General features: G+C 39.7%; 1 protein-coding gene across 1 annotated transcript in view; it reads left to right on the top strand.

The window, feature by feature from the left end:
- The window catches only part of LOC140928796 (beta-1,4-N-acetylgalactosaminyltransferase 3-like), a 37113-nt gene that overhangs the window by 6216 nt on the left and 18591 nt on the right, over positions 1-12306 (top strand). The window contains exon 2 of the mRNA XM_073378576.1: positions 3532-4698. Within this exon, the coding sequence (XP_073234677.1) occupies positions 3662-4698 (1037 nt within the window). The 5' untranslated portion in view covers positions 3532-3661. The remainder of the gene's footprint in view (positions 1-3531; positions 4699-12306) is intronic.

Here is a 12306-nt window from a genome sequence, read left to right as displayed (position 1 = left end):
GCTCTTAGTTTTGACCGAATAAACTTTAAAATATGTCTATTAACCCTGAGGACTGGGATGTTGACTTTGCCTTTCCAAATTTATACCTAGCTTTGTTTTAGTGAGAAAGAAGCTGATATAGAAACTGAATCGTAACCTTACCGAGGAAGAGAATTCTAGTCAGTGTTTGAAAATTTTAACGCAGATCACAATTGAAGACGAGAATGAACTAGCAGAAAGAGAGGTTTTCCCAAAAACAATTAATGAGCGAATCCTTCGACAATGACAACAAACTTAGTCGGCTAATAAGAGGTATGTATATAAAAACCGCCACAGGACAAAGAACCATCCATTTCAGAACAGTTTAATTTTAGAACGCACTGGACCCTGCCCTTAAGCTGAAACCGACCTTAAAAGTCTTCAAGAGTTGCCTGAAAAAAAAAAAAACGTTAATGTTAATTTTTTGGATTAATTACTCATTTTTTTTTTTGCTCAATTCAGTTTTGTATGTGTAATAAAATGGTGACGAGTGAAATTAGGGAATAATTTCACGCGCGTTTTGTCTAAATCCTTATAATTAAAGGCGAGGGAAATTATTAGGATTTGGACAAAACGCAAGTGAAATTATTCTCTAATTTCACGAGTATACCATTTGATTACCTATAAATATCATGGGTGACGAATTACGTTAGCAATCTTGGATTTTTGACATGTTTATCCTGGATCGTATCGATCGAGAACTCCTGCACCCTCTCGAACGTTTAGCGCTTAAATTTGGCGTAAGTTCAGAGTTCTTCGACAAAATACCTGTTAGAATCCTTCTTGATGTGCTCTTTCGTGTGTTCAGGTTTTCTAAAGCGTCTTTTTGTGCCCTGACATCTTCATTCATGACATATTTAAACTTCGTCGCCATCTTGACACAGAGATGTACGGAAGGTTGCCATGGCAATTTTGTAATTTCACATGTGAAATTACAAATTAACGCTGAAATTTCGCGCCAAAATTAAGGAGTAATTCGTCACCTATGATATTAACTCAATTAACCGCAGCGCGCATAGTTTTTACCACTTCTAGTTGTTAACTTCCGTTGTTCATAGGCTCTGTTTGTATTGTACGTCATGTATTAAATTTTTCTTTATTGTGAAAAGCCCCTTTGGGACGAATAAAGTATGTATGTATGTAATCTTGCTTAAGTTCATATGGCTGAGACAGTACCACACCCTCGTGTCTCTAGGCCAGCAATTCGGAATATCAGTAAGCAACGCATGTGATACAATCTATACAATTGTGCTTATTTTATATGAGAATTACGTCAGCAGATACATCAGTTGGAGTAACGGAAATACATAGGAAAACCAGCGGCATCAGTTTAGAGAGTTTCCCAACGCTGCTGGAACCATAGCTGGCTTTTCAGTGCAAATCAGCAGGCCCCAGGGCCAGGTACAACGTATGTATTATAGACAAGGCAGGGGGTACCACTTTCTTAATTTTCATGCTGTGGTGGACAACGATGGCTTCTTTCAGTTGCTGCGAGGGGGTTTTTTAGGTCATGCAACTGATACCCATTCACTTGCACGATTGCCTACAATGGGCTACCGGTAACAGTTGCATCTACCGCGTGGAGTTTATCTTTTTGCAGACGGAGGGTATTCCGCAGCAGAGCCACTTCTGATACCGTTCGGACTCCCGAGACGAGGCCGGCTTGACTGGGTGCGCTACCAGGCAAATATCGAGCTGGGAAGGGCACTTATTCATGTGGAACATCGCATTGGAGATGCGCGGGTCTATCGCAGTATTTCAGGTCGGTCGGGAAGATTTCGAGGGCGAAGATACAGAGTTCTTGTTGTTCTAAGCGTTGTACTTGCGTTGACAAACAGACAGCGAAGTTTGATCAGAGTCTTAAGGAACAGGTTTTCTGAAATATACATACATACATACATACATACATACATACATACATACATACATACATACATACATACATACATACATACATACATACACACATATACACATACATACATACATACTTATTGTTACCTCTCCAAAAGGGCTTTTCAGGAAGAATGATTATTTAAAAACATTACATTATTAATAATAACTAATTACAACTCTCAACTTAAAGGGGTGATGAATGGTCCATGAAAATTTTTAACAGCTCGTAAAATTTTACCTTTGCTCGATTTGCTCGCAAAATTTAAACGAATGCTCGCTTCCTCTTGCTCCCCAAATGCATGCTCGCTTTCTAGTCAGTATTGCTCGAAATTTTGTAAATCCTTCTTTGGGTTAAAGTAAATGTAATTCTGTATGGTGCTTAATTTCTATAAATATGGCTATCAAGTTCAGTGGAAATGCACGCGATAAGTGACAACGATAAATAATAAATTACCTAATCTAGCTATATATGGTTACAAAGAGAAGATATTGTTGCCTTGAGTTCTTCTGAGTTTCTCTACCGCTCTACTCACTGAGCTTTAATTAGGCCGTGTTTTCGATAAAAACTGTTTGGAAGTTTTAGGATTGTTCCCGCAGAAGAGGCTGTTCTGACACGAGGATCTTGTTCCTATATAAGAAGTGCTTGCTGCTCGCGAGTTGTACTCTCTAAACTGCTCGCTGCTCGCAAAGCAAATTTTTTATCTCTGCTCGTGTCACAAAAAAATCGCAATGCTCGCATGCTCGCAAATGCCCGCATGCTCGCAAATGCCCGCAAAGACCATTCGTCACCCCTACTTAAAACTAATTACGATGATTTTAGCTGATGTGAAGTACAAATGCTTTAAAAACTGTCAGGAGAACTGTCATGAGGGAAAGCCAGGTTTTCATTGCCTTGGGTTGTGCATAAATAATTATCTATTTCAGAAACCCAAACACCTGTTTTCCCATACCTGTTATCGGGTAAAGGGCTAGATAAGTTTAGTTCATATTCGATTCCAATTCTACAGTAAACAAGACGAATCGCGTTATCTGTATCAACTGTAAAATTTAACTTCCATCAACGTCAGTTCACGAATAAATCCCATGCGCCCTGTTAGCCGTGTACACGTATGTTGCAAATTGATGAGCTCTAGAGTGGTTTATTATTCACATTTTCCTTTTTTCCTTTTTGTATTTTTCTGCCACAACGGTTATTGCAATTAGGTGTATATCATCTTTTTAGTAAAATCCAACTAGTGGTCTATTATCAATGCTGCGTTCTGATTGGTTGAGCTACTACTAGGCTATATGTTATAGCCCACTAGTAGCGAAAAGCGCGGGCTTTTTGGCGGCAAAAAAAGATTAAAGTCTAACTTTAACTAGCTAAAAGTTTTTTATTCTCAATATTTTTGACCAACTAGTTGGATTTTACTAACACAATTATTCCTCTTGCCCTCATGGCCTCTGAGTCAATAGCCTATTCGGCCTTCGGCCTCATGGGCTATTGACGCGGAGCTCATTAGGGCTCGAGAAATAATTGTTAAATATACACTGTATATATCCGATGATCGACAACAGTGAAGAAAGTACATATTTTTTAAGTTTTAAAGTTAATTTGTATTGACTGTCTTTTTACAGTGTCATTCCATGCCATGACAGCTGGGTGTTTTAGTTGACTGACTTGACTGTGGACTGTATCACAAGCGGGGTCCTGCGCAACACTCGATCCAAGTTGTAACACCTCTAACATTAATTATTCGTCCGAGTTATGTATCTTCGACGCCCTATTACATCCCGAAGACTTCAAAAAGCTGTAAAGTGTTCGATTTTCGCACTAATTGCATGCTCGATCTCGTCTATTCTAATCTTCAGTACATTTTTGGAAAGACATACTGTTGACAAATTCTACGCGTTTCCGGGGACGACCAGTGGCGCTCTTAATGTTCACGTTTGGCGAATGCAATGCGGTTCAAACGTCACATATTTAAAAAAGTCACTGTTCTTTCCAAAATATCCTGATCAGGAGAAGTTCATCAACGACTTTCAGATTGAAGACGACAGCGTGGAATACGGTCAGAAGATATTTGGATATTTACATCCGCAAAGCAATGGTTTTTATCGTTTTGCGATCACCTCTGACGACACTTCGGAGTTGTGGATAAGTACAGACGAAAATCCCGATAATAAACGGCTGGTTGCTCGTGTATTCATTGAAAAAGCAATAGCTTGGACGGGTAAGGATAAGTTAGATAAATATCCTGAACAGAGAACCAAAGAGCCACTCCATCTTCAAGCTAATAAGAAATACTACGTCGAGGTTTTACACAAACAAGGCTCAGGTAACGGATTCGCGCGTGTATTTTGGACTACATCTGACAAAGATGAAGATTTTAGACTCATCACTTCAGAATACCTCTCGCCATTTTTACCAAGTACATTGCCTACTGAGCCGGCGAAAAAAGTAAAACTACACAATTTGCTTTCGCGGAGATATAAGCAAGAATACCAGCGAAAATCCAATCGACTCAGCAGTGATTTCCTGAAGTTTTATTCTCTGCCGTTCGTTTTGAAAGATAATTTTCTTCCTTCATGTGATTACAAGAGTAGTTTAATAACAGCTGATAAAGTTGACCGCTATGAAGGCATGAAAATGGTCTTCGAATCCAATGTTTTTCCATCAGACGATACGCAGATGTCAAAAGACACTGGAGTGGTTTGGACTCGTGCAAATCGTGCCGCCGACAAAGAAATAATTCAGTCAGTCGTGGATGAGGTGGTCACTGCACTTCGCTTCAAGTCCTCAGAGTAAGTTGATTACAAATTTCATTTCTTTTATAAAGATTTTATTGAAACTCGGGCTGATCTACTCCGACGGGGGGGGGTACTTCCATACATTACCTATACGGGTATGTGCCGCCCAACGGGTCGTGATCTTGAAGCTCCTGATTTAGAACGGGGTATCCATTTCTTAGGTGTTTTCTAGAACGGGGTATAATATTTCGAACGCACGAAAGCTTCAGTTTTGTAAGCAGCCATTTGAAATTATTCAAGGACAGATTGCTTTTAAAAATACTGTTCAGTGTGTTAACAAGCAGACTGTTGTACTCTTCTTGCACCCTAGAACGGAGTATAAAAAATTGGCCCATTTCTAGAACGGGGTATCAGTTTTAGGGCGAATTCTAGAACGCGGTATAAAAAATTGGCCCATTTCTAGAAAGGGGTATCAATTTTAGGGGAATTTTTTTTAGAACGGGGTGCCAATTTGGAGTCCCGGGCGGCACATACCCACCCAAAAAATACCCAAGTGCCCCCCGGAGATCTACTTCAAAACATTGGCGGTATTTCGGTCCGATCATATCACTCCGTGACAAGCAGATTGTTTCATAATGTGCGTCAATCCATCACATTTAATTTAATTGTTTTCTATTTTTTTTTTTTGCGAAAATCAGTGAGCTTTGTAAGACTTAAGAATCTGCACAATGTCATCAGTCATCCACTAGTAAACCTCTTTTATCTAATGGGGTCACTTTTTAAGATAAAAACCGCTAGATACGCGCACGGTCAATATTTTCTACATAGGAATCCAGCTAGATAAGTTTGTATGGAAATAGCATGGATGGTTAGGGGCTGGCCCAGGTGACCGCCGCCGTCCCTTTTCTTCCTATGAAATGTCCGTATTAACTTTACATGACTCACTGTACGACTATAAATAGCAGTAAACCTGTAAAATTTTTGCTTGCCCTTCGGTTTATGCCAAGACAAATAAATACTCAAGGCCTTCTTTCGATCACCCACTTAAAACAATAAATGTAAAGTTTAGAAAAATTATTAAAAAAAGGAATGCACATGCTTTTATTGTGAACTTTAATTAAAGGACTTTGTTTTTACCCTCTGCCTCTTACTTATACGAACCGGTTTAACTCATCAAATGTAACGAGACAGTTACATGCTTATTAGAACAACAATCTACAAGCACCTAACCTCATTTAAACCTTTTGTAAACATGAAGACATGTCATTTCACATTTTAAGCGAACCAGGTGACCAACAGCAGAAATTAATAATAATAATAATAATAATAATAATAACAATAATAATAATAATAATAATAATAATAATAATAATAATAATAATAATAATAATAATAAATGTTATTTAGCCAGGGTTATCTCTTCAGCATAAAATGCAGCTATCATGCTATCAATTGCTTATTGAGGTCCTGTTCACACGTTTTCGAAGATTTTTTTATCCGTTTTAAAAAAAGTACGCCTCCGCACGTGGCGTATTAGAATCGTTTTCGCCCGACCACATGAAAACGCTAAAACGATATACCGTACCGTACTTCCTCGAATAATAGCCGAGGACAGGAGGTGATTACTTAAGTATAAGTAATAGGCTCCTGCCGGGGGCGATTATTTTTTTTCGCACTAAAAGGAGGCGGTTATTCGAGAGAGGCGATTAATTTTTCATATATTGTTTACTTGAAATCGTGCCCTAAATGCTTTGTTCTATTTTCCCATTAAATCAAAAAATAATCACATCAAAGAAACTAAGCATTGGCTTTTTAACAAGAGAGGATAGAGGGGACAGAGAAGGCATCCCCCATACACACCCTATTCCATAGGTAATTCGTCTCGAGTTATTTTTAAGACCACAGATCCCAAGGGGGATTAGACAACAGCAAATCACATAGCGCGAATGTGTTCTGCGTGGATCACCCACGCTCAGAGCCACGCGTCCTTCACGAATTAACGCAGAAAAAAATGGCGGAAGACGCGGACGAAAACGACTAAAGAGTGATTTCTGCTAAAGCTATGTCAGCAAAACGGAAATTAAAAAAGAATCGCCCCTCCTCTCTTGTATAGAGCTAACAGTACAGCAGGGAAATCCTCATCCTCGGAGACCTAGGGGCAGTTAGTCGGGTTGGGAGAAAGGACGTGACTAAAGTTTTCAAGTACGGGCGAAAGAGCCTCTGGGTATCGACTCTCACCGAGCTATTTCCAAAACTTCAAGCGGATGCCGGCTCCTGATTGGGCACAAAAAATGCTTTGTATTATTGTGCCCAATCGGCGAACAGTTTCTCCTGAGTTCTTTTCGTGAGTTCGTACACAACGACTATTGTTTTGCCATACTTGCACGGTTCGTTCACCAAGCTCGTGCGAGCAAGGGAAACTTTTATTTTCTACTTTCCTAACCAGAAACGAAGGAACTACCGATGAGTCGAAAAAAGCGTTTGGGATGCTATCAGCAGGAGCAATTCAATTTGCCCCGAGAATATTCTGTTGTTGACTCATCACAATGTATCGTAAATAATAGGAACATAAAGATGCGGCGGCGACGAGAAAGTCAAATAAGCAATAGCTTGACAAGGCAAAACAACAACTTTGCACGAGCATGACACTTTTTTGTACATTTCTTTGCCGTCAACTGCATGAGTACCCGTGAAAATGCCTAATTTCATGTTTTGTGAAGGACGTAAACAAGCAATAACAAAATTCATTCTCTGCATGTACTTGGATATGTTTGATAGAAATTCAGCTCCAGGAGAGTTCGCTTGCATTTAACAAAGTAAGCGAGTTGGATAGAAACTGAACAAAAAGTGAATTCCTTTTTCCATGCGACGATTTCGTGGTTTTCAGCCTTCGTGGTAATTTTTAAAAATTCCCTAATATTTACGCAAGACGTGACCGATGCAAGCGTGAATACCTATTGTAAGCCCCAGCTTGGTTTTATGGAAAACCGTCTTTAGTTTTCGGGCAGACAGAATTTTGAAATTAGATGGGGATTTTATATCAAACTGAAAGTTTCCTGACTGCGTACATTTCTTTGGTGCATGAGCCAGACAAGCTGTGATCGAAACAATAGCCGTCGTGTACGAACTCACTAAAAGAACTTAGGAGCAACTGTTCGCCGATTGGGCACAATAATACAAAGCATTTTTTGTGCCCAATCAGGAGCCGGCATCCGCTTGAAGTTTTGGAAATAGCTCGGTGGGAGTCGGTACCCAGGGGCTCTTTCGCCAGTACTTGAAAACTTTCGTCCCGCCTTTTCTCCCGACCCTACTGACTGCCCCTGGGTCTCCGAGGATGGGAAATCCTTAACACACTGAATATTCTCTCAGGATCATTTATAATTTACAGTTTGAAGAGAGCAATTTCTGGTTTGATACTTATTGTTTTATTAGTCTTTTATTATTCAACAAAAGTAACCCTTGGCGCCCTACTTGCTTTACTGTACAAACGACCGGTTTCAATAGACCGGCGAAATTTCTCATTTTATTAAAGCACTGAGGTTACGACAACTTCGAGTTAAACTGATTTCACGTGTTTTCAAAGAGTCCAGCGATTCCCTTTTCTCAGGTGAGCGCCGACTCATTTCGCTTCAATATGATCTCTTTACACTTTCATTGCCTTTCGCCCGACATGTTTTGCACGGCGTTTAGTCATGCGAAACCTCCACGAAACCTCCACGCAACGCGCGAGGTAACTTTATCCCGATTCTAAAAATAACTCGAGACGAATTACCTATGGAATATGGTGTGTATGGGGGATGCCTTCTCTGTCCCCTTTATCCTCTCTTGCTTTTTAAGAGGCTGTCTCAGTAAAAACCGCCCACTCAATTTCGCGTGAAAAATAATTTTGCCTGAAACTCTGGCGAGTGAAAGGCTTTATCGAGACTATAACTAAAATAGGTTTGCTTTGATTCACAATAATTTTCTGGCCGCGCTGGGGGGCGCCGAGTATTTTGTCCCACCACGGCCATTTTGCACGTCTTGAAAACTGAAAATTTGGCATTTTTTGCGGCGCTGTAAAATGTTTGATTTGCACCATCTACCAGTGAATTTTATACCTATTTATAGGTAAACATCTCTAGTTTTTCCTGAAAGTAAATGTTATCCGCTAAATTTAGCTGGAAAGACGAAATCAAGCAAAATATGACCCCAACTAATTGCCTTGGAGCGAAAGGCCAAAAATGACCCTGTTTTAAAAGCTTATTTCTGACTTTTGGGACATAATTGAAAGCTCTAGACTAAATAGACGCAAAGATAGACCACCTGTTATTAATAATATACAAAACCTCATGTACGTTTTCAGTATTTTAAAAGTTATTACCGTTTGTATCAACGCGTATGCGAGCTAATACGATATTTTCAGATTTAGCATAACGGATCTATCTCAAGCAGATTTTGTCAAAAGTACGGCTTACCTGATTCATTACTGGCACTGACTCACAAATTGAGACATATTCCAATCCCTGAGATGCCGGACTCCATAAAATTCCAGTAAGCTGTGCTTTAGAAACTGCTGGTACGCGGCCATTTTTGAATCCCAAGCTATCAATCCGAAGATCAAAACAGGTGAAACTGTGTCACGTTTCGAGCTAAATAGCTCGGTAAAACAACCGTTCAGAGGTGAACGTTTGCTCGAGAATCAGAAAATCAACTGGGAAGGTCTCATTTTGGATCAGAAAATTGAGATTTCAGAGCTACAACCTCGAATAAACCTTCTATTCAATCGGCTCCGCAAGGTCAAATGCAGGTTGACACGTAAACCGGAAATGTTGAAACGCGGAAATACGGAAAACCGGAAATACGGAAATCCGGATCATCCGGAAATCGGCAAATCTGAAATCAATCAGGAGCCGAAGGCAATCCCAAAAATTAGAGACAGCTGCATTCGTTTAGGGCTCCTTTTCGACGTTGAGTCACGTAAAAGATAAAACCTCCCAAACGGGCGTAGCTATTTGATTTTCACTGAACTGAAACGCAGTTCCACCATCGATTGCGTTTTGGCAAATAGGCTCCATATCAAACAGTAAATATCATTAACGGGTTACAAACATTCTATGTGCGCTAACATATCACACTTGTGACTAATACTTTACAGAAGTTGGCTGTATATCGAAACTGAATGTGTCGAGATCTAGGAAACCGAGCCAGCTCGGTTGTCTGGGCTTATTAGTATACAGGCCCTTGAAAATCGCTTGTAAGAGCGGATAAATAGTCCCGGCTGGTGAGTAAGTTTTTAAGAAACCGATTATTACCTAGAGGGGGTTAGGGAAGGCTTGAGTTAATGGGAGAAAGCCTTCTTCACAGTGTACTGATCCTCTTCCTGAATCTTCTCCCGTCCCTTTGACTATTTTTACAACAGGAACTGGATTTTCCTCCTCCGTCTCCTCCCAAACTTTACCTAATTCATTACTGGCACTTACTAAAAAATTGACCGATATTTGATTCAAAATTCTAGTAAATGCGCTTTTGAAACTGCTGGTATGCGGCCATATTTGAATTCCATGCTGAAACTACCGTAAAATTCCGAAAATAAGCCCTTCCATGTATAAGACCCCTAAACTCGTAACACAAAAAACCCTCCGTGAAATCGCCCCTCAGAAAATAAGCCCCCCGGGGACTTGTACTTGGAAAATTGCCCTCAAATACAAAGTAAAGCAAAGCAAAAACGGTTAATTTCCTTCCAACTATATGCTAGCCCAATCGATTTTGAAACTCAAATTTCCCTCCGTACATAAGCCCCTCCGAATATAAGCCCGTCCAAAAATAAGCCCCTCAAAAAGGGCCTTTGAAAAATATAAGACCCGGGGCTTATTTTCGGAATTTTACGGAATGTCACGTTTAGAGATAAATAGCTGGGTAAGAAAGAAAATAAGAGAAATGTCCGGAGGTGAGACTTGTCCGAGAATCAAAACATCAGCTACGCAGATTTCGTTTTGGGTCAGAAAACCCAAATTTATCGACAAATGTAGGATTATTTTTTCGACCATTTAATGGTATTTTGTAGCTAATCCTAAAACAAAGTTGCATCGACTTGCCACTAGTGTCACCATTCGGTGTAAATATTGGTCTTAAGGTCTAAACACGGTACAGAATTAATTCCTTTCTTAAAGCTACTCTAGATTAAATCATGGGAGTTTCTTGCAACCATACCCTATAATCCAAATGACTTTCCTCTGCTCTCCTCGCGTTATCCGCTGTCCAAGTTATCCGTGAATCAAAAAATGACTCAATTAAGATGGAGTCCTTGGTTCAATATTTTTTTGAGAATTTCTGGATGATTCTTCGAATCTTTTTAATGTATAAAAATTAGGGAGGATGTTAAAAATGTTGGAAAAGTTGGAAAATATTGGATTTGGATCATTCTCTCTTGATTTGGGGGTTGTTAGAAATTAAAATATGAAGTGAATAATCAGAAGAAAAATTAATACCGGAGACTCCAACAAGGAGTGCCTCTAATCCCATTAATTGAATAACTGCTTTATGTGCATGCCATTTCTACTCTTATTTATTTCTTTCCCAAATCACCATCATTTTCCCCGAAAAAACAACCAGAATGCCCCCTTAACAAGCGATTTTCAAGGACCCTCTATACTAATGAGCCCAGACAACCAAGCTGGCTTGGTTTCCTAGACCTCGACACACTCAGTTTCGATATATAGCCAACTTCTGTAAAGTATTAGTGACAAGTGTGATATGTTAGCGCACATAGAATGTTTGCAGCCTATTTGCCAAACGCAATCGATCGTGGAACTACGTTTCAGTTCAGTGAAAATCAAATAGCTACGCCCGTTTGGGAGGTTTTATCTTCTACGTGTCTCAACGTCAAAAAGAAGCCCTAAACGAATGCAGCTGTCTCTAATTTTTGGGATTGCCTTCGGCTCCTGATTGATTTCAGATTTGCCGATTTCCGGATGATCCGGATTTCCGTATTTCCGGTTTTCCGTATTTCTGCGTTTCAACATTTCCGGTTTACGTGTCAACCTGCATTTGACCTTGCGGAGCCGATTGAATAGAAGGTTTATTCGAGGTTGTAGCTCTGAAATCTCAATTTTCTGATCCAAAATGAGACCTTCCCAGTTGATTTTCTGATTCTTCAGCAAACGTTCACCTCTGAACGGTTGTTTTACCGAGCTGTTTAGCTCGAAACGTGACACAGTTTCACCTGTTTTGATCTTCGGATTGTTAGCTTGGGATTCAAAAATGGCCGCATATCAGCAGTTTCTAAAGCACAGCTTACTGGAATTTTATGGAGTCCGGCATCTCAGGGATTGGAATATGTCTCAATTTGTGAGTCAGTGCCAGTAATGAATCAGGTAAGCCGTACTTTTGACAAAATCTGCTTGAGATAGATCCGTTATGCTAAATCTGAAAATATCGTATTAGCTCGCATACGCGTTGATACAAACGGTCATAACTTTTAAAATACTGAAAACGTACATGGGGTTTTGTATATTATTAATAACAGGTGGTCTATCTTTGCGTCTATTTAGTCTAGAGCTTTCAACTATGTCCCAAAAGTCAGAAATAAGCTTTTAAAACAGGGTCATTTTTGGCCTTTCGCTCCAAGGCAATTAGTTGGGGTCATATTTTGCTTGATTTCGTCTTTCCAGCTAAATTTAGCGG

Source organism: Porites lutea, chromosome 2, assembly GCF_958299795.1.
Source record: "Porites lutea chromosome 2, jaPorLute2.1, whole genome shotgun sequence".
Lineage (NCBI taxonomy): Eukaryota > Metazoa > Cnidaria > Anthozoa > Scleractinia > Poritidae > Porites > Porites lutea.
The sequence above is the reverse complement of the archived record's forward strand: the minus strand, read 5'-3'. Positions and strand labels throughout refer to the sequence as shown.